The sequence below is a fragment of the Periplaneta americana genome, chromosome 7 (genome assembly GCF_040183065.1).
Source record: "Periplaneta americana isolate PAMFEO1 chromosome 7, P.americana_PAMFEO1_priV1, whole genome shotgun sequence".
Classification (NCBI taxonomy): Eukaryota; Metazoa; Arthropoda; class Insecta; order Blattodea; family Blattidae; genus Periplaneta; species Periplaneta americana.
Window position 1 is genome coordinate 14457501 of NC_091123.1, and position 24663 is coordinate 14482163.

Genomic DNA, 24663 nt, shown 5'->3' on the forward strand with positions numbered 1-24663 from the left:
GCTTCCAGTAAATTTCCGTGTTTTCCCTAATCGTTTGTGGATTGTCTCCTAACATATTCACATCATCCGCATAGACAAGCAGCTGATGTAACCCGTTCAATTCCAATTCCAATTCCATATTTATGTAATAGGTTACGGAAAACAATTCACAACTTTGTAACCCTTCGTGCATATATGCCTATCTATTTTCTCCGTGTTGTTTATCTAGCCTTGTTTCAATCAGTCATTCAATAGGATGGGGTGGAATGACAAAGACTATCCTAACTCCATTAATATTACTACAAAAACGTATCATCAAAATTTGTCTGCATAAACCACTTAATTATCCGACACAATTTATTTATTCTGAATTCCAAGTACTAAAAATTGAGCAAATGTATAAACATACAGTACTGATTTATTTTCACAAAAATCGAATGAATTTTAAAACTGAAAAACATATACATAACACCAGAAGAAATGTCCCAACTCTTTTGGCAGAACCTAAATGCCACACTACAGCTGGATTAAGACACAGTAGGAATTATGGACCAAGACTATACAATTCAGTATTGAAAAATAATCCAGACCTAAGCAATTTACACATTCTTAAGTTTAAAAATAAAGTGAAAATGTTTGTATAATATTAGATAAATTTTATTATTTTTTTTTAAGTGTTACTAGCATTATATGGTACTAATTTTTATTGTATTTATCTGATGCATGTAACCTATAAGATAAAACATTGTAATAAATATAAATAGATCATTTTCTTAATTAATAACAGTGTATATCTCCAATAAATGGTTTCTTAGCATCGCCACAGATACACTTGATTGTACTTGTCACTATCTCTTGTCACTAGAGAGTTCTTGAAATTTATATTTTCCCCGCCATTCATAAAATATTTTGATATGATAGCTCTTGCACAAAAGGGGAGATCCATAACTGAAACTTGATTAATATATGTCAGTATTATTTGTATTTATCCTGGTAATAATGAACAGTTTGACTCGTAGACATTTTGTTTTTGCAGCATTAACTTTCCATGATTGTACGAGAAGATTCGAAGAGAACGGCAGTTACGTATGTAGACCTTCGGCTCCCCCCTACTACCAATAATGCATAACACAATGTCAATACGGCGGTTGCTGTCGTCTGCGATACAGCGAACTTTTCTGTTGATTTTCGAGTTCATTTTTTTCCGGTTATTATAATATGCTTATTTAAGTTGTGTTAACTCTCGCTAGTGGTTTTATATTTTATTTTATCCGTCTTAGTATTTATTTTATTATTGTAAATATGTTTGTTTTATCATTATTATTACTATTATTATTATTATTATTATTATTATTATTATTATTATTATTATTATTATTATTATTATTAATCATACCTTTACTTTTTAACTTCGCTCTAGAATATGTCATTAGGAAAGTTCAGGATAACACAGAGGGTTTGGAATTGAACGGGTTACATCAGCTTCTTGTCTATGCGGATGACGTGAATATGTTAGGAGAAAATCCACAAACGATTAGGGTAAACGAGGAAATTCTAGTTGAAGCAAGTAAAGCGATAGGGTTGGAAGTAAATCCCGAAAAGACTAAGTATATGATTATGTCTCGTGACCAGAATATTGTACGAAATGGAACTATAAAAATTGGATATTTATTCTTCGAAGAGGTGGAAAAATTCAAATATCTTGGAGCAACAGTAACAAATATAAGTGACACTCGGGAGGAAATTAAACGCAGAATAAATATGGGAAATGCCTGTTATTATTCGGCAGAGAAGCTTTTGTTATCTAGTCTGCTGTCAAAAAATCTGAAAGTTAGAATTTATAAAACAGTTATATTACCGGTTGTTCTGTATGGCTGTGAAACTTGGACTCTCACTTTGAGAGAGGAACAGAGATTGAGAGTTTTTGAGAATAAGGTTCTTAGGAAAATATTTAGGCTAAGAGGGGTGAAGTCAGAGGAGAATGGAGAAAGTTACACAACACAGAGCTGCACGCATTGTATACTTCACCTGACATAATTAGGACCATAAAATCCAGAAGTTTGAGATGGGCAGGACATATAGCACGTATGGGCGAATCCAGAAATGCATATAGAGTGTTAGTTGGGAGGCCGGAGGGCAAAAGACCTTTGGGGAGGCCGAGACGTAGATGGGAAGATAATATTAAAATGGATTTGAGGGAGGTAGGATATTATGGTAGAGACTGGATTGATCTTGCTCAGGTTAGGGACCAATGACGGGCTTACTGTATGTGAGGGCGGCAATGAACCTCCGGGTTCCTTAAAAGCCAGTAAGTAAGTAAGTATTATTATTAATGAATTATTTTGTATTACTGTCTTTGTATCATCTCCGTCACGATTATTCTATTATTGTTATTATTATTGTTGTTATTATTATTATTATTATTATTATTATTGTTGTTGTTGTTGTTGTTGTTACTATTATTTCTATCATCAGCATTATTATTTGATCTCTGTAAAATTTATGTAGACTACTGGACTGTACCCGACCACGAGCATATATGCGAAAATACACGCGTTTGGGACACTGTCTACAGAACCCCACCACTACTACTGTCTAGAGAGAGAAAGAAACCCACCCTCATCTCTGTCATTTTGAAGAAAGGACGATTTTCTGACCATCCACCCTATGTAGCGGCACTTTAACGACATCCAGATCAAGAGGGCTTGATATATTTGAAGGCCTCTTGATCCAGATGTGTTGTCTTGCAGTCGCGCGAACTGTTTCCAGTTTCATTGTGTGTTTAGCTGAAGCAGGACGCTAAAGTAACAAGTGAATCACACGTGTTTTAGTGCTTGTAGTGTGAACGAAAGGTTTGTGTGTATAACCGTGTGTATATGCGTAATTAAAATAGGCTACAAATGTGAACAATGAACAGTGTAAATCAGTTGCTGGACCTACCATTTCCTTCAAGGCGGTATGAAGAAAAAATAGAAATAAAAAGGTTGGGACCCGATAGCCGGACTTACACTTAAATATAACTTATAGGCCTAGTTATTGATTAAAGGATTGGGTAAACTGACTAATCAGCATTTTAATAAGGAATGGTACAACAAATGTTCCTATAGTCCCGTCGCTCTAATTTCCGGCAGCCAATCACGTTGCAGGTCGGCTACATTTAAACGTGTGCGTCTTGTGATTCGCTGAAGAAGATGTAAAGCATTTCCTAAGGCTGGATAAATACTTAATATATAATCGCCCGCCATTTTGGCTCTTTCGTTGGCGTTCGCAGAAAGCACACGAGGACGTTATTTGCCGCTCAATTATTTGCTGAATTACAGTGCGTTTGATTTATTATCATAGGAGCTACGACATGATAATGTTTAACGGTGTGGCAAATAGATCCCTCGTCTGGTAGCTCGGCAACGAAAGAACAAAAATGGCGAAAGATACTGCCTACCTAGACTTTATGGAGCCGTGACTTCCTAAGACGTAAGCAAAGAGGAGGAGTCACGCCGGGAATAACAGCGTCGCGACTATAGTTATGTGGATATCCGGTAAAAAAATGCATTATTTTGTTTTCCATTTTAAATATACTTTCCAGAAGAAATATTGGAAAATATCGTATCCATTTCTTGAAGAAAAAAAAAACTTAAAACTAAGTTAATGACGCTGTATGGAAGACAGTTGTGAAACTTGGACTCTCACTTTGAGAGAGGAACATAAGTTAAGGGTGTTTGAGAATAAAGTTCTTAGGAAAATATTTGGGGCTAAGAGGGATCAAGTTACAGGAGAATGGAGAAAGTTACACAACACAGAACTGCACGCATTGTATTCTTCACCTGACATAATTAGGAACATTAAATCCAGACGTTAGAGATGGGCAGGGCATGTAGCACGTATGGGCGAATCTAGAAATGCATATAGAATGTTAGTTGGGAGGCCGGAGGGAAAAAGACGTAGATGGGAAGATAATATTAAAATGGATTTGAGGGAGGTGGAATATAATGGTAGAGACTGGATTATTCTTGCTCTGGATAAGGAACAATGGCGGGCTTATGTGAGAGCGGCAGTGAACCTCCGGGTTCCTTCAAAGCCGGTAAGTAAGTAAGTATGGAAGAAGTCCTTTCACAATAGTAATGGGGCCCTTTCTCTTTTGCAATTTTTTCCTAAAAAAAATCTGTCCGTAACTTATTCGGAAACAGTGAAGCTACTGAAAATTCTGACAACTGTTCCAATGACAACTGCTGGCCAGAGAGGTGTTTCTAGGATTAAATCCTTCTTGCGTACTACTATGGGTGAGGCAAGACTAAATGCACTGGCAATGTTGACAGTAGAAAAGAATTCTTACGGTCTTTGCCAGATTTCAACAAGAAAACTATTGATAGATTTGCGCAACTGAAAACCAGAGGAATGGATTTCTTGTACAAATAAGTTGTTAGTGTAATGTAATGTAAATAGTGTAAATACCGTAGTTTGATCTGTGAACATATTATTAGTTGTGTGAACAAGTGTCTCAACTTACAAGATCAAGGAAGGAGGAATACAACGAAAGGAGAAACACAAGAGGTGAGGCTCTACTTATTGTTTAAAATAGAATCTTAGCTATTCCAGATTTAATATTAGTACATTATGCAACGAGCCTCTAATGATAGTAATTAAGTCGCGAGTATGTTTGTTTATGAAACGAGCGCAAGCGAATTTCATAATTTTCATACGAGCGTCTTAATTACCATTATAGGCAAGTTTCATACGACTTTTTATGCTTGACCATATTTCTAACTTGAACTTATTCATAAGTATTCATGTTATGGTTATGTAAGTGAGGAGCGAACTGACCTTCTAAATTGTGAGATGTGCGCAGATGCGAAAGTATTGATTTTTTCCGAGGAACATGTCATTGACCTTGATATAATCTAGAGAATAACATGAACATTAGTCTTGATATAACCTGGAAATTGATTTAGAATTGAAAAACGAGATGACAAATTGAATTTATTTGAATATTATTTACAATTAACGCTGCTAATTATTATAGTAACAGAACATAACCTTATGCGACAGTATTGGATTTCCAGCCTCCGTGACTTTTCGCTAGTTGTCTTTCGATTGCATATCCGAGAATAATCGATACTTGAGCTTTTATAATGGTAGGGGAAACTAGCCTAAATTGACATACTCGGATAAATTGACATACTGAGTGTTTCTAAGAAACGTCACAAGTCTCGCTGCATTTCCGGGTTGTATTGTGTTGCTACATTGGGAATACGTAACCTTTATTGATGGTAGCATTCAAGAAGCACTGTGTGTTACGTAGGAAGTTCATTTCCAAAATACAGATTGTTCAAACTTTTGAGGTAAGATTTGTTTCTTGTTTCTTATGTCATATCGCTTGTTTTAAATAGAGTTTGTATTGAATACTCTAGTATACCAAATATTAAGGAATGCAGCAGTACTTTGGTTGACGTGATTGTGGAATTATAATGGCGGAATTTTTAAGTTATGTACAACAGATGGTGTCAGGCTAAAGTGACATACTACGAATCAGGGTAAAGTGACATAGTTATGTCACTTTGCCCGGAAAATTAAAAGTTGCAGATATCATGGAATATCTGTGTTTATAATGTGTTATGTTATAAATTAGCCTAATTATAAATACTGAAATAACCTCAAAAGTAGCTTTATTAATTTATAAATAAATTTTTGATTGTTTTCAAAAATTGAAAATATTAAATTTGAGCCAAAATATTATATATTAACTTCTTTACAGATGGTTGGGCAATACAAAAGGAAAACAAACTTTCAAAGTTGGGGTAAAGATTGCATGCAAAGAGCTAGACAGGCTGTTGAAAACAAAGAAATGGGATGGCTTAAAGCTGCAAAGCAATATGGTATGCCACAAGCAACTCTCAGAAGAAGAGTGTCAAATGGGAAAAACAAAATTTTACGTGGCATTGAGAAAGGTCTAGGACGTTATAAATGCACTTTTGATAAAAGTCTAGAGAGGAAGCTCGTTGATCACGTCATGCTGTTAGAATCTCGAATGTTTGGATTGACGGCTATTGAAGTAAGAATACTTGCATATCAGCTGGCCGAAATGACATAGAACACCGTTTCAATAAAGTCACTCGTATGGCAGGCTAGGACTGTCTGATTGGCTTTCGTGAACGTTATCCTGATATTTCTCTGGGAAAACCTGAACCTACAAGTGCTGCTCGTGATATGGGTTTCAATAAGCCAAGAGTTTGAAATTCTTTTTAAACATATGAGAGAGTTATAACTGATAACAATATCAGTATGACGCGAATTTATAATGTTGATGAAAGTACCTTATCAACGGTTCAAAAACCAAGCAAGATATTTGCTGCCAAGGGGAAAAAACAGTAGGATGCTTGAAAAGTGCTGAGAGAGGACAGCATGTTACAGTGGTGTGTTGCATGGGAACTACAGGACATTTTGTACCTCCTGCCCTAATCTTCCCACATGAATTGTTAGATGGCGCGACAGTAGGAACATTAGGACTTGTTCAGGAGAAAGTTTGGATGATGGGAGAGGTTTTCTTGCAGTGGTTGGAGCACTTTTGCCAGCATGTGAAGGCGAGCTTGGAAGATAAGGTTCTCTTGATTTTGGACGGGCATTCTAGCCACAAAAATCTAGACGTGCTAGAATATGCTAAAACAAATGGAGTAATTATGGTTTGTTTGCCTCCCCACTGTACCCATCGTATGCAACCTCTTGATGTTGCATTCTTTGGCCCCTTTAAGATTTTCTATGACCAGGAGATTACCAGATGGTTAAAGGCACATCCTGGTGGAGTCGTTACACAATACCAAATAAGTTCAATTCTTTCAGTTGCATTTGCTAAAGCTGCTAGTGTAAAAACAGCTCAAAGTGGCTTTGAGAAGACAGTGAATGCTGACATATTTGAGGATCATCAATTTGCACCAACAGATCGTCCCAAGGAGCCAGCTAATGCAGAAGAATTTCCTTCTTCATCTACATCTTTGACTAATGCTGCCAAGGAATCCTCATCACCATCACCTGCTGCAGACACTAATGCTTCTTCAAATGAAAAACATTGAGATATGGCTGTAGCTTTGAAAGTTCCTATTTTAGAAATTTCACCTTTGCCTACGTCAGATACAGCGAAACGTAGAGCAACCCAAGGGCCAACTGAACTGACCAGTATCCCAAATATTGAAATGACAAAGCAAAAGGCAGAAGAAAAGAAATCCAGAGTTCACGATAATCGAAAAGGATAGTGAAAAAAGAATTGGAATTCTCACAAGAAGAAGCTGATGATTAGTTTGATGATGATGATGATGATGATGATGATGAAGCTTGTTTGTATTGTAACGACGTTTACAGTCAGTCTAAGCCAAAAGAAACATGGTTTCAATGTATGAAATGTAAAATATAGGCTCATGCTGAATGCGCAGGTATTTCTTCACGAGCAAAGAAAATATGCGAAATATGCAAATCTAAGACTCTTAATTACTTGTTTTCTATTAACGTGTTTTCTTTAATGATAGGGGAGAAATTTATTGTGTAATTTTGTGTTTTTTTTGATAATGCACTTAGTTAAAGTAAAAATTGTACCACTATGTCATTTTAGGCACATATAAGCCTAAAGTGACATATTCCATGCTTTTCATAATGTTTTTTGAATATTTTTCATTCATGTGTATCATTTATTTGTTTATGTAGGATGAAGAATTATAATAATAGCTTATATTAAAAAAGTAATTCACATAAAAAATTTTAATTACTTTGATAATATTGAAGGAAAACAAAATGGTATGTCAATTTAGGCTGATCTCCCCTACAATGGTGAATTCTCATTGGCTGAACAACTGAACTATAATGAATAGGTGTACTTTAATGAGGTGCATTAAAGGGCTACTACCAGGTGTATAGCCTAATTACTACATTTCAACATGGTCGAGCATAAAAATAATTTGTTGATCGTGACACAGTTTATGCATGTATAAGTTTGTAATTAAGTATATAGGCGTAATTAAATGTATATATATATATATATATATATATATATATATATAAGTTAAGCTCAAGTATACTACGAATAATAATAATAATAATAATAATAATAATAATAATAATAATAATAATAATAATAATAATTACTAATAATAATTTTGCATGAATATGAACGTAGACCTATTTATTTGCATGGATAACCGAGTTAAATAAATTATTGAAGTGCCCCACCAATAAATATACGCACGAGCCGCCACTGACTGAAACCCTAGCTGCAGATAAGTAAACAGCATCATTCATCGATTGTAGAGAAATTACGAAATCCTAGCCATCCCACTGCTACTCCCTCTACCTCCAGCTCAGCCCAGCTCACTTCAATGTCGATCACAGAAAATCGAGAAATACCAACAAAATTTAACTTTGAAAATTGCGTTTTCAAAACTGTAACTTCAAGTAATATATAAATGTCTGTAAAAAAAACCATTCATGTTTTTATCCTGTTAATGTAACATTTCAGCTTATCTTACTTTTGAGGTTAAGTATTGTTGTTTCGTATTTCCGCTCTAAGTAGTTGGCAATAGTATTTAGTATGCCGTGATAGACAGCAGTTTGTTTTTTATTTTCATTACAAGGAAACATAATAATGTCTTATTGCTGTGTTTTATAATAATTATTATCATTTACGTAAGTAATTCGTTTTTGCAAGTTATTTAATTTTGTTCGTTGAATAATCTTATTAAATTACATATATGAGCTTAAACTTGTGTATCACTATCGTTTATTGTTTTCCACATTATCTACATTTATTTACATTTATTTATAATGTTATTGTTATTTACATATACTGTATTTACACTTGTTACATGTATATACATGTTTTAATTATTTTCATATAATTTATAAATCAGAGTTACCAACGTACTGTACATACTGTGATTAACTCGTCGAATGGTATGAAACGGTTTGTCGTTGACACATTTCATATTTTGTAATGTGACAATGTAAATACAATAAGAAAACCATCTTGTGGACGATAGGTAAACAAACAAAACATGAAGAATTGTCTACATGTTAATAATGAATGTAAATAATAAATGTAAATAAATACTAAATGTTGGTGGTCGTCATTTCTGGCCCCTGTTGCGAGGTACTAAATGTAAAGGATATGAAAATGATTTAAAAAACAATAATTATAAATCATAAGTAGAGACATCTAGTTTTCGCAAGATACGGATTCGCGAAGTGAATTTCGTTGATTTAAACTTTCTTTTCAGGAATAGTCTACACAATAATTTATTTTGCATGACGAAAGTGAATAAGTTATAATCTTTAAATGTAAAATAACACCGAGTTTATGTTTTGTATAAAATAACACCGAAATTTAGCAGAACTTTGCACCGAAATTTAATATTTTAATTCACAAAAAAAAAAAAAATAGGGTCCCTAGTGTAAATAAATGTAAATTCTTCTGTAAATCTTTTGGCCTGCATAAAAATATTTTAAAAGATCTAACAATTGCAGCACTCAAAGGCTCAATAGCTATTTTCAGGCATCATACATATGGACCATGACTAATTCGCATCTACTTGACGTTACTTCGTTTAATATCATGTGTTTCAATATAATTCAAATTGTTTATTTTTCACTCTAACAACAATTTATCACTAAGTCTCAAGGCATTTATTCTATTGCATCATGGTACTCTTCGTCGATGGCAACCTGTAGTGGTTACAGGAAGAAATTAAATTAAATTAAAAATTAATAATTGTAAGCAAATTTAATAATAAGTGTTAGTAAATGTAAACAATAATTGTAAGTAAATGATAAGTGTTAATAAATGTAAATAATAATACGTAGTTGTAAGTAAATAAGTGTTAAATGTAAATAATAATACGCAATTGTAAGTAAATAAGTGTTAATAAATGTAAATAATAATACATAATTGTAAGTAAATAAGTGTTAATAAATGTAAATAATAATACGTAGTTGTAAGTAAATAAGTGTTAAATGTAAATAATAATACGCAATTGTAAGTAAATAAGTGTTAATAAATGTAAATAATAATACGTAGTTGTAAGTAAATAGGTGTTAAATGTAAATAATAATACGTAATTGTAAGTAAATAAGTGTTAATAAATGTAAATAATAATACGTAGGTGTAAGTAAATAGGTGTTAAATGTAAATAATAATACGTAATTGTAAGTAAATAAGTGTTAATAAATGTAAATAATAATACGTAGTTGTAAGTAAATAAGTGTTAAATGTAAATAATAATACGCAATTGTAAGTAAATAATAATGTTAATAACTCTAAACAATAATTTTAAGTAAAAAATAAGTGTTAAAGCTAAAAAGTAAAGATATCCCCGTAACATGCCATGAAGACACTTGGGGGGGGGGGGCATGGAGGTAGAGCCCCATGCTTTCCATGACCTCGGCACTAGAATGAGGTGATGTGGTCGGCACCCCGCTCTGACCGCCGGGAAAGGCCCGGTACTCAATTTTATAGGAGGCTGAGTGAACCTCAGGGCCGTTCTGAAAGTTTGGCGTGTTAATAAATGTAAATAATAATTATAAGTAAATTATAAGTGTAAATAGTAAATGTAGATAATATGGAAAACAATAAGCGATAGCAGTCCACCGCTGTGGTGTAACAGTTAGCGTGCCTGACCGTGAAACCAGCGGACACTGGTTTAAATCCTGGTTGGGACAAGTTACCTGGTTGAGGTTTTTTCCGGAGTTTTTCCTCAGTTCAATAAGAGCAAATGCTGGATACCTTTCGGCGTTGTACCGTGAACTCATTTCGCTGGCATTATCACCTTTATCTCTTTCAGACACTATATAACCAGTGGCGGCTCGTGAACTTGTGGATTGGGAGAACTTCAGTAGATTTTGGTACATACAAATTTCACTTCTTGATACCATTACTAGGACAAAAATAAATGCACTACATATCAAAAAACCAAAACTTTCTGACTTAGTTGGGAGATGTCTGTGGCATCATTTGCTTAAAAAAAAAAAAAAACTGATACCATCGATTTCAATCTGAATTTCTGATCGGCAGACACTCAACTTACAATCTACCAGTTCATTCTGAATTGTCTTAGAATTACCTTTAAACAGTGGCATGTTCCAAACGATTTTTTGAGAGGCTCGTTTAGATTACTCACGGACTGTAGCAACCCACGAAATACACCAGAGTCCTTCGAATCATTTTTTCATCATGTCCCCTAAGGGGAAGTTCATATTGGCCACAAAATTTGATACAATCAATATTTTTTAAAATAATTTCACATTTTTTCTCACTTCTTGATTATGTTTGAGAATGTTTGTTCTGTTCGTTTCACTTAATTGCGCAGCAATATTAGTTTTGCCTAACATAGCCAATGAAACAATATTTTTCAGGTGAGATTGCGAAGATTCGTGCTTTTTAATTTTTAGGGGCAAATGTCCTAAATCTGTCACACCACTCCTAGTCTATGCAGCATCACCACCGAAGAGGAGGCAACCACAAATGCTCAGCGTAAATTTCATTGTTATACTTCCTTACATACATGCACTATTTCGGCTGGATGAAGCTTGAGTAAGATTTAAGTCGGGTAACGAACGACCCTTTAATTTCATTTCATTACATCAATTTTCTCCACAAGGGAAAGTTGAGAAAAATAAAATTAATATTCTGTAATTCACACACACTCATGCTTGCAAATTTGCACTGGTTAAGTTACGGTATTAAGACGTCACACCAAAGCAACACTCAGATATGCTGATGGTCAACAATTTTCTAAAACTGGAAAGGAAGTCTCTTTCGTATTTTACGTTCTATATCAAAAGGATTATACTCGTGCAATCATTATGAGTTAAGGCAAACATTAGGTTCTGCTGGAAGCTGGATATATACGTAATAATAAGGCAAAAGAGAATATTAATTTCGTTATATTAACTCGATAAGATTCTACAACAATAAGTATGTGAAGAGAAAATAAAAATTTTGTCATTAAGTTTCAAGGGAATAGAGAATCCATTTGACGTAGTATTACAATAGCGGTGCGGGAGGGGAGGAAAGATCTTGCCTTGTCGCCTGGTTCTGCAAGCCACTGCAGTGAAATATGGGTTTTAAACAGCGGCAGTTTCCCTCTGCTTCCCTTCACCTCTCTGCTCCCCTGACAAAGCAAGACACACTCTCTATGATCTGTCCCACCCTGCAGATCCCAGGACGACTTTGAATGCAGTATCAATTCTAGTACAATCGACGCGCAAAAAGATTATGCATAAGATAATAGTACATATTCCCGGCCAGATGAAATATAAAGCAATTTACCAATAAAAGCTGTAACAATACTTCTACAAATTAAAATAAACATTATTTTTATTTTTCTGACAAAGCAGGGAGTGCTGCAGCTCCGCAGCTCTTATGGACGAGCCGCCCCTGTATATAACCATAGCAGTTGAAAAAGCATCGTTAAAATAACCAATTAAAATAAAAAATAAGGGATAGCGATAGACATATTTAAGTTTATAGCCCTTTAATTTGACTTCGCAGATCCAATATGTTCTGTAAAGAATCCCGTATTTTCTGAATCACCCTGTATAATACACATGCGGAGTTGCATATTGCGTACCTGAAAGGGGATGGCGAAGAGCCCAATGACGATGTCTGCCAGCGCCAGGTTGGAGATGAAGCAGTTGGTGACGTTCTGCATACGTCGACTCGTGGCTACGATCCAGATGACCAGGGAATTGCCCACCACAGCCACCACTGAAATGGTGCCGTAACACAGTGACAGCAGCGCCACTACCGCTGTGGGCACCTCGTACAGGCTCTGCAAGGGCTCAGAAGAGTTGGCGATGCAGCCATTCGTGCAGTTGGTCTCCATTTGTGCTTGCTCCCGTCTTCAGGGCACTACCACATTCCGCAAGCAGATAGGCGTCTTCATCCTGGCTTGGAAGCTCTGTCAACAAAAACCATCTGTTGTCCTCTTTCGAAAAATGCTTCATTAGTGTGCTAATCACTTTTGGTATTTTAGTTCTAGTAATCTCGATGATTCTTGTTAATAAAAAAAATCGGGATGTGGCTAAGTCTGGCGTAAATCAACAGAGCTACAGTTTAAGGACACCATTCAAAATATCTGTTTCACTCCTGTCCTTATACAGGGTGGGTCAAAAGCAGTGGCGGCTGATTGACTGAGGCAAGTGAGGCCGGGCCTCAGTCACTTGGCTTAACTGAAATCAAATTTTGTGTTTTTATATAATGTATTAGTTATTTGAATGAAGCATATATCGCTGTAGAAGCATTTGAAAACTTTGATGTATATAGACCTGTTTTGCAGCAAAATTTGTTCCTGAGGCCGGGATCGCTCGTGCCGGGTCTGGCTTGTGATGTATATAGACCTGTTTTGCAGTAAAATTTGTTCCTGAGGCCGGGATCGCTCGTGCCGGGTCTGGCTTGTGATGTATATAGACCTGTTTTGCAGTAAAATTTGTTCCTGAGGCCAGAATCGTTCATGCCGGGTCTGGCTTAATGCATTGCATGTCCTTTCGCGGGCTTTGAGTTTGCGCTTAAAACGTTGTAGCTGAGGCACAATTCGGCTGACCTGGTCAGGTTTCACTCGTCCCATCCATGGGCCGGCCTCAAGGGTAGAGTGGGGTGGGAATAGCAGTGGTGACTTGTCTTCCTAACTAGGCCATAAATAACAAAATTCCAGCTCTTTGGCAGGCAGAAACCCACACTATTCTCTCCCCTTACGTCTCAGTTTATGACATAAGCGAGGGTGTTCTACTATTGTACTTGGTAGTACAGTAGTGAATCTGGGCCAATGTTGTTATAATAATAATAATAATAATAATAATAATAATAATAATGTTTTATTTTCGCTGGCAGAGTTAAGGCCATAAGGCCTTCTCTTCCACTCAACCAGCCTTAATCAATACAATACATAAATTTAAATTACAAATATTTTCACTACACTTAAAAGGTTCTCCAGCAATAATCTTCACTACACATTTATTTAAATTTAGATAAATCTATAAGGTAAAGTAGTAACTTAATTTATGAGCTAATTTAATTCAATGAATTATAATTAATTTAATATTTGAGATAGCTAGTAAAATGATGAAATGATGATGATGAATGTTGTTATGTATTTTGGGAAAATATAAACAGAAACAAATGCGAGAAATAATGCTGGTGCAGTTAATTCATTGTTAGAGTGTCCTTTTTCGAGAAGAAATAATACTAAAAGAAAGGAAGTTTTAAATAAAGAGAGAGTCTACCGAGATACCTACGACATCGCTGATAATTTTTCTGACACATAATCTTAAAACGCGAGTTTCTATTGCATCCTGGTATGGGCAACATAAATGGTTAATTGGTAATGTGGTGCAAAATAAACTTCTCTTGGCCTTGTTTGTTGCTGTCAAAGGAAAAAAATAAAAAGAAAAGAAAGAAAGGGGAATTTCAACACATAATATGGGTTGCTTCATCACACTGAAACAATCACTGAAACTCACAGCATAACAGCTTATTTGGTGAGTGAAATTATTATTTTTCATTGATAGTAATAAGAATAGACTAATAATAGTAGTAGTAATAATAATACAGTAATAATGATATTAGTAATATAATAACAATAATAATTAATATCATAAACAAACATTTCCTATCGGAGGCACTTAAACTAGTTGCATCTGGCCTCACCGAGGATTTTGATCACCGGCCGCTACTGGTCAAAAGTCACGCACCATAATAATAATAATAATAATAATAATAATAATAATAATAATAATAATAATAATAATAATAATAATGATTTATTTAACCTGGCAGAGTTAAGGCCATACGGCCTTCTCTAACACTCAACCAGGAGTAAAGACTGCGTTACAAAAACACTACAAATTTACAAAGTACACTACAATTTTACACACAAAATTGAATAAGATAATAATAATAATAAAAAATAAACAACAAATAAGAAGAAATCGGACATAATATATAACATACAGAAAGAAAGAAAAAAGCATAATAATATGTGAACAGCAGGTCAAAATAAATGAGGCATACAAAAAAAAGACAATTATTCATAATAATAATAATAATAATAATAATAATAATAATAATAATAAAATAAGAATAGTAATAATGATGATGATGATAATAATAATAATAATAATAATAATAATAATAATAATAGTAATATTAGTAATAAAATAGTGCAGTACAAAGTATACAGTGAATACAATATTTCTAAGTACACACAAAATTAAGATTATATATAGCTCAACTTATCACATTAGAGATATAACATTATCGGAAAATATGAAAACAAAAATATAAGATAAGTTGAATATCATTAGAACATAAAAAAAATGTGAAAAAGTGGAAACATGCAATACAACACTTGTCATAATAGTAAGTTAGTTTGGCAACTCGTCATAAGATAATTTTCTAACTTGGATTTGAAAGAATTCAATGTTCGGCAGCCCTTGACTTCAGGCGGCAGAGAGTTCCAGTGACGAGAGGTAGCAACAGTGAAGGATGAGGAATACAGAGACGATGCGTGAAGTGGAATTTCTAGCGTGTTATCACGTTGTGATCGAGTATTAATATTATGATAGCGAGAGAGAGTATGAAATCGAGCGAATAAATAATAGGGGGATGAAGAGTGCATAATTCGATATAAGAGAGAAAGTGAGTGCAGATTTCTCCTCTCATGTAACCTAAGCCATGATAACTTCTTGAAAGAAGGTGAGATATGATCATAGTATCGAACATTACAAATGAAGCGGACGCACGCGTTATGAACACGCTGTAGTTTCTGAGCGGAATCAATCCTGAGATCACTGAACAAAACGTCGCAATAATCGAAGTGAGGTAGAATGAGTGTCTGTACCAGCGTCTGTTTTAATTTAGATGGATAATGATACAATCTTTTTAGTGAATGGAGAATAGAGAATGCCTTCTTACATGTATATTTAATATGCGTATCCCAATTGAGATTAGATTCGAAATGTACTCCGAGATTTTTGACGGTAGAGCTAAACGGGATGATTGTTTTATTCAGTTTCACAGGCGGAATATTCAGGTCGTTGACTTCAGGAATTAATCTACGGTTCCATAGGGATTTGGCTTATTCTTGGTTTACGTGTTTCAGATAAAGAATGTTGAGGACTGAAGAGCGTGTAGAACGTATTCTCCTCTGTTATGTTCTCAGATGAAGTAAATGTTACGTGACTTGTTACGTTAACAGACAAAATTTACGTTGCTGGTCTGACAGTAATCCACATTGGTTGGTTGTGGTCTGTGGAACCGTTTCATTAGCCCATACATTTTTCACGGAAATGTCGACAGTGATACTTACCTGACAATGTTGGGAGATTCTTTATTCCCGATTTGGATATCATTGGTTCACACCCTGATTGGTTCATGCATGATGGTGCACCACATTATGCCATACAAATACGGACTTGGCTAGACGACAACTCCCCAAAATGGATTAGCCGTAGAGGACAAATGGAATGGGCTCCTCGATCCCCGGATTTAAATCCAATGGATTTAAATAATATTAAATATACATGTAAGAAGGCACTCTCTATTCTCCATTCACTAAAAAGATTGTATCATTATCCATCTAAATTAAAACAGACGCTGGTACAGACACTCATTCTACCTCACTTCGATTATTGCGACGTTTTGTTCAGTGATCTCAGGATTGATTCCGCTCAGAAACTACAGCGTGTTCATAACGCGTGCGTCCGCTTCATTTGTAATGTTCGATACTATGATCATATCTCACCTTCTTTCAAGAAGTTATCATGGCTTAGGTTACATGAGAGGAGAAATCTGCACTCACTTTCTCTCTTATATCGAATTATGCACTCTTCATCCCCCTATTATTTATTCGCTCGATTTCATACTCTCTCTCGGTATCATAATATTAATACTCGATCACAACGCGATAACACGCTAGAAATTCCACTTCACGCATCGTCTCTGTATTCCTCATCCTTCACTGTTGCTACCTCTCGTCACTGGAACTCTCTGCCGCCTGAAGTCAAGGGCTGCCGAACATTGAATTCTTTCAAATCCAAGTTAGAAAATTACCTTATGACGAGTTGCCAAACTAACTTACTATTATGACAAGTGTTGTATTGCATGTTTCCACGTATTCACATTTTTTTTATGCTCTAATGATATTCAACTTATTTTATATTTTTGTTTTCATATTTTTCGATAATGTTATATCTCTAATGTGTAAGTTGAGATATATATAATCTTAATTTTTCTTATTGTGTGTACTTAGAAATATTGTATTCACTGTATACTTTGTACTGCGCTATTTTATTACTATTATTATTATTATTATTATTATTATTATTATTATTATTATTTGCTGTTTGGGGCTACCTGAAGGCAAAAGTCTACGCAGTAAAGATCAGAGATGAAAACCATCTGCGAGAGCGAATTGTAGCAGCGTGCCATGCTGTGACACCAAACTTGGTGACCAATGTACTACGGGACATGGCTGATCTTTACAGACATGTTTTGACATGAACGATTCTCATATTGAACACATAATAGAATAATCCCTATGGTGCGTGACTTTTGGCCCACTCTGTGCTTATGTGAGAATGAGAACTCATTCTTAATTGGGGAAAAGGTGACTACATAAATTCTTGTAGCAAAGATAGTAGAGCAGGTTTAGCGTGATTACGATTGGGGGCATGTAAGGGTCATGAAATTGTCACCGAAGAAGGAGAGCACCTCTGTCCTTTGTGTGGGGAAAAGGATTCTTGGATAAACATGTTAGCCCATTGTGAATAAACAGAACATCTCCGGATAAAATATCTACCATCTTTGATGCTAAGTCAGAATAGGAGTTCGCTTGCATGTCTTAACCTCTTGGGGAATAGAGAATACGAACAAAAGACTGGATTGAAGGCGAGACAGTTTAGAACTTTAGCTGTTGAAGTTTATGATGCGAACTGACGAAGGGATAATGGTAACTATTCAATTATAGCCTACAGTTTTATGCCTGTCTATATGTCAGGTTAAGATATATATGTTTTGTTTGTACCATTTTTATATTAGGCCTAATGTGTGCTTTTTGGAGAGTGGTTGGATTTAATCATAAGTGAGAGAGGCGAAACCTATAAAGTAGAACTTGTTTTGTAAAGCACGTACGGTTAAAAGACCCCTGCACTGGATTTAAGGGCAAATTTGATAGTGTAGTGCATCTGTATATATAATAATATTGCTGAATCTATCTATCTATCTATCTATCTATCTATCTATCTATCTATCTATCTATCTATCTATCTATCTATCTATCTATCTATCTATCTATCTATCTGTATCTATCTATCTATCTATCTATCTATCTATCTATCTATCTATCTATCTATCTATCTATCTATCTATCTATCTATCTATCTATCTATCTATCTATCTATCTATCTATCTATCTATCTATCTATCTATCTATCTATCTATCTATCTATCTATCTATCTATCTATCTATCTATCTATCTATCTATCTCTGTCTGTCTGTCTGTCTGTCTGTCTACCTACCTACCTACCTCCCTGTCTGTCTGTCTGTCTGTCTACCTACCTCCCTCCCTGTCTGTCTGTCTGTCTGTCTGCTTATGTAAATCCCCTGCTTTTATACAGGGACCAAATTCCTGTGAAAAATGAAGTTTTTTTTTATACTGCAAACCCATCTCTCTATTTTTCAAACTGTGGGTTATATAAGAACTTTTCTGTTATGAAAACTTATTGAAAAATTACATTTTTGTAGAAAAAAATTATTTACTCCAGAATTGATGTATTTAGATCAATGAATTTTGTCAATAGCTAAAATAAGCAGGGGTGAAGTTTCTGGAGTAGTACAGGTTTTCTATGTCGACATAGAAAGGTCTTCGGATTCTGGGGTCCTGGGACTTACAGGCTACAGTCCGCGGATATGGAACCTGGCTCTGTAAGGGTCTGAGAAGAATAACCACCTGTCAACGTCGGATTCACAATTGACCAGTTAAAAGAAAAATCTCCACAAGTAGACTACTTTCTTTATAACCACATTATTAGTCATTACAATTTTAAACAACTCATTGGCATCATACTTATGTGTGAATCGTTTCGATTATCACTTGCATTGTTGTCTTCAGATTAGACCCCATGGAATAAGGAAGCGATTATGAATTAGTTGACGAGATCCATCTTTTCTAGTGGCCAACCCTGTGTAAGATCAAATCTAACGATTTTTCTGTTAGTTTTTATCTAAATAAAGAAAAATAGGTACCGTAATTTCCCATAACTATGGTCCAGGCACCCAACTATGGTCCAAAATGCATTATGTACTACTTAGTTCCCCAAGAGTTCGGTGTTTGCCATTTAAGGTGCCACTGTGATGGAATTATGTTCCCCATAGATGCTTCTATCTACCATTACACGTGGCAATGATATGGATGCTTAACAAGGTTAATGTGCATCGTTCTATTGAATGTGTGAAGACACGAAATCATTCAGTTTGTGTTTGTCTGTTTTATTAAGCTCTCCTCTGTAGAACTGGTAAATTATAGATATATGATTGTTTGTACAATTAAACCTGGCTATATAGTGTTTACTTTCACGTAATAATTAGACTGGCAGAGGTTAAGGACTCTGCGTGAAAAATGTTTAACCTCAAGGCTAGAAGTCAGTCCTCAACTATGTACCACAATTTTTCATGGACCATAGTTGTATTTCATTTTGAAATATTTGTTTCAATAAAATGTGATCAATGTGATTATTTACTTCTGCAAATACGGTATAACAGTGTATTCTAAAACACCATTTAACATTATAGTCAAGTAAACAAAGAAACAGGCTGTTCCAGCATCAGTGGTACTAGCACGAATAATGGTCCGGTAAAACGAAAACTTCAGGGTAGAAGGAAAACAACCGTCCCTGTAAGTGACTATGAGAGCGATGAAATTGAATTGGATACAGATTATGATGTTTCCGGTGTTTTCTCCATATTTACAGACAGTGAGTCAGATATGGAAAAGAAGACGAAATCTCTTAAATTAATGCCAAAGGCACATAGTTATATGGTAGTTACTTAGGAGGAATTGTGGCCAGGGAAAGTTTTGGAAGTGAAGAACAATGGAGCCGTTGTTTCATGTGTAGTAAGAACCGGCAATTACTGAGGTGGCGAGAAATGGAAGACATTTTATTCTATAGAAAGGAAAACATAATAAAACAAATTGAAGACCCCAAATGCGCCTCGAAAAAGAGAGATCTATTTTCAATTTCAGATTTACAAGAGAATTGGAGATTCAAAGGATCGAAATAAGCCTAATGAATGTAGTTCTCAGTACGATAAATAAACATTATCAGTGAATTTATTTGCATAATATTTTGCTAAGAATGTTTTATTTTGATACCGTACTTTTCTTCTTTAATATACACTCACCTGCGAAAAAACCGGGCCAACTACATTTTCTTTAAATTTTTTGAATATTGTAGGATATTTAACACACAGAACTTGTTTTCATTAATGGAGGTGCTTTGACTTCTCCAAGATACATCGAAGAAGGTCTAATTTAGCATGTGGTGGCATATGCCCCACTTATTGATGGAAAGATCCTGTTAATGCATGACAATGCTTGCCCTCATGCTACAAGAATCGTGGATGAGTTCCTTCACGACGTTGGATTGAATAGGATGACATGGCCAGCAAGAAGTCCTGACATAAACCCTATTGAACATGTGTGGGGCATGCTACGGAAGCGAGTTAGAAGTCGTCTAACTCCTCACAGGAACTTACAGCAGCTCCGAAATGTTCTAAGTAAAGAATGGAATAGAATCGACCAGACTGACATCCAGAATCTGATCGAAGGGTTGAATCGGCGAATGGTAACAGCCATACAGTCACGGGGAGGCAATACCCGCTATTACCAACATCTGGGTGGCCAGAAAATCAGTTGAACATTTGGAAGAAAATTGATATAATTTGTAAGTTTTTTTCTGGGAAGCAATGTTTTCTTCATTTCATAAAGGATTTTCTGATTCTCGCCTCATAAAAAATTGAGAAGCTTTAGGTGGCCCGGTTTTTTTTGCCGGTGAGTGTAGTTGTATATTATTGCAGAAAAATGACTTTCAGATTTGACTTGTTTATTGAGTGTTTATGTTATGTGTACTAATAAAAAGAAAACCATGTACTTTTCATTTATTTTTAATATTTCTGTGCTAGATTATGTTTCTACCCTTAAATTAGAAACTCAATGTATTGATTTACGAATAATTACAGCTCCAGCTATAGTCCATTCATGCTTTCAGGCATGAATATATGAATGGACCATAGTTGGGCAACTCAGAATACAACTACTGTATGTACCAATGCTTATTATTTTTTCAACACTTGTAATTAAATAATTTCAAATACTTATGTCAATATTTATTTAATATAAACTTACGAGAGTCCGAAGCCAAAATTTCACTTAATCTGGATGAATAGTACTGAATATACGAAGAAAAATGTGACAAATGTGGACCATAGTTAGGGGAGACTACGGTACTGTTTCTACAAGTAAAAAGTAAGTAAAGTTAATTTTTAATTGTATACAAAGTCCAGTATTAAAATTTCGCAAATAATTACACGTATAATTTGTAATTCATTGTTGCATGTTACACTGTAGATTACATTATTTCACGATTTCATGTTTTTTTATGTTTTCTTAACACAACTTCAAACTTTTCAAATGTCTTGGAATTGCATAGTCTTCAGTAAATTGTTTCCAACTTTCCTTTTACTTGGTAGTGACATAATCTATTTAGTTATTCTCTATATACGATTAAATTAATAACCATTAAATACGTTCTAGTAACTCGGCGTAAGAAAAATGTACTAGCCAGTTATACCTCGCTCTATCTGCTTGAAGAATAGCTATGAGAACTAAAACTGCAGATGTTTCTGCAGTATGTCTCCTGAGACCGTTAACGCTTTTGACGGACAAAGCAGAAAAAAGTCCTAGAAAATATGGGGCATGTACAATGTCATTAAATTGTAGCTAGTGTATGGAGGACTGAGCACTGAATGAGGACTCGGCATAAATGAAATAAGTAAATAAATAAATAGATAAATAAATAAATAAATAGATGAATAAATAAATAGATAAATAAATAGATAAATAGATACATAATTAAATAGATAGATAAGTAGATAGATAAATAGATAAATAAATAAATAGATAAATAAATAAATACATAAATAGATAAATAAATATATAAATAGATAGATAGATAGATAGATAGATAGATAGATAGATAGATAGATAGATAGATAGATAGATAGATAGATAGATAGATAGATAGATAGACAGACAGACAGACAGACAGACAGACAGACAGACAGACAGACAGACAGACAGACAGACAGACAGACAGACAGACAGACAGACAGATAGATAGATAGATAGATAGATAGATAGATAGATAGATAGATAGATAGATAGATAGATAGATAGATAGATAAGTAGATAGATAAATAGATAAATAAATAGAAGTAGATAGATAAATAGATAAATAAATAGATAAATATATAGATAAATAAATAGATAAGTAGTTAAATAGATAAATAGATCAATAGATAAATAGATCAATAGATAAGTAGATAAATAGATAAGTAGGTAAGTAGATAAGTAGATAAATAAGTAGCCTAAATAAATAAATAATCATGAACGTCAGAACGTGTTATTTCCGCCTATATCTCGAAATGTATTGTTTCCAGCTCTGCAATATTTTTTATTTATTACATAACAATATAATAATTGAAAAGGGACAAACCTACTGTAATGTGTAGAAAAGGAGTTCAAAGGAATGCCATGTAGCAAATGTATTATATATTAGTCCACATGAATTCTTTCCATAACTTCACCGTTCCACTGTTTTGTCCCCTAGCAACCAGCTACAGCTAGACCGATGTCGATCTGAAGTTTGTGGATTTGCCACTAGACAGCTCCCTTGCGTATTCTCATTTCGGGATGGCTTAGTCTGTCTCGCTACCGGATATCCTGTTTCGAAAGTGCGACCAACTGACGTGACAACTCATTCCTCAAAACCGGTACAATGCTCCGCAAACTTGGAATCGCGATCTGAACGTGTGACATTATTATTATTATTATTATTATTATTATTATTATTATTATTATAAAATCAGTCACAACTTAACGGAAACTTCAAAGATGATGAAAATGTCGTGCATTTTATCCGTCACGAAATACAGGCCTATATATTTTTCATAGAAAGCACATATTTTTATAATAATAATTTATTTAATCTGACAGGATTAAGGCCATAAGGCCTTCTCTTCCATCCTACCACATAGCACATATAAATACAAAAAATAAATACAAACACTGATGAAAATGATACAAATTAAGTTAAAGCCCTATATAGGGTCAACAGGGTCAAAAGAACACTATAGAGCTCTCATCGAGCTAATACAAGAAAAAAGAAGCAAAAACAGAGATAGCAATGATGATATTGATAACTGACAATAATAATAATAATAATAATAATAATAATAATAATAATAATAATAATAGTAACAATGGTAATAATAATAATAATAATAATAATAATAATAATAATAATAATAATAAATACATTACATATTAATTTTCAATTTTACAACAGCATAGTTACAATATTTACTATATGTCATGGGTTAAGGTGAAGTTGCGCAATTACTAATTACTCTTATAAATCTATATATATAATTTGAACTGGTAATGGAAATTACGGGAAAACGGCTGAACGGATTTTAATAAATGGCCCCTCATTTTGAAGCTTGGAACCCAAAGTTTTTCGGAAAAGTAGTAGTTTTCAGTGAAATTTCAATTTTCCTGCATAATTTTCCTATTTTCCAAAATCCATCTGTTGTCAGTTTAGGGAACTAATAAATAAAACAAAACACACACTATAGTAAACAATATTACACGAAGGCCATGACCTGCAGGATTGCTGTCATAGGTAGAGCAAATCAAAGCAAATTCTGTGACATCATAATGACAACAATATGTCGATCTTCATTTGTGTAATATTTTATAACATCTCTATAATTGGTTATTAAAAACTTTCAAAGCTTACTAAGAATAATTTACAAGTCTATTTCTGTTGCGTGTAACTTTCTGAAGACAGCTGTGTATTGGATATTAGATTAGAAAGTACGAAACGTGAGGTCGTTTGATGGCATTATCACCATTAAAAGTGAAATATTATTATAGTTAATGCCATGATGTATTTGTCACTAATATACATATTAAGGATATAGCCTATTAATGCTACGAAACTCAAACCTTTTGGGGTTATATATGTATACGTAGAGAATATCTTAAATTAGATCTTCATTTCTCTAATTTATTGAGTGACGGCTGTATAATATATTGGGTACAGTATATGTTACTGAAAACTACAAAACTTACGTAAGTTAAAATTATTGTTTTTAAAAATGAAATATTTGTATAGTTATTAATCAAGTGGTATGGGTCTTTTTCATATATGTAATGGCGGTGTGGTGTGGATATTTGTATGCGTGATTCTTTCCAGTATTGTCTGGAGAGAACGCAAAAATTACACTTCCTAATAAAAGACCAAAAGGTATTATTTATTGATAAAATAAGAGCCCTGCAAGATTTGTTAGTCTCCCGATCATTTCAGTAAGATCTCGT

The 24663-nt window shown here is 34.3% G+C and overlaps 1 protein-coding gene across 2 annotated transcripts in view; it reads right to left on the minus strand.

Annotated features, from left to right (window-relative positions):
- Positions 1 to 24663, minus strand: part of LOC138702933 (tachykinin-like peptides receptor 99D) — a 94462-nt gene that overhangs the window by 44230 nt on the left and 25569 nt on the right. For both annotated transcript variants that reach the window (XM_069830341.1, XM_069830342.1), the window contains exon 2: positions 12579 to 12908. In XM_069830341.1, coding sequence (XP_069686442.1) covers positions 12579 to 12833 — 255 coding nt within the window. In that variant the 5' untranslated portion in view covers positions 12834 to 12908. The remainder of the gene's footprint in view (positions 1 to 12578; positions 12909 to 24663) is intronic.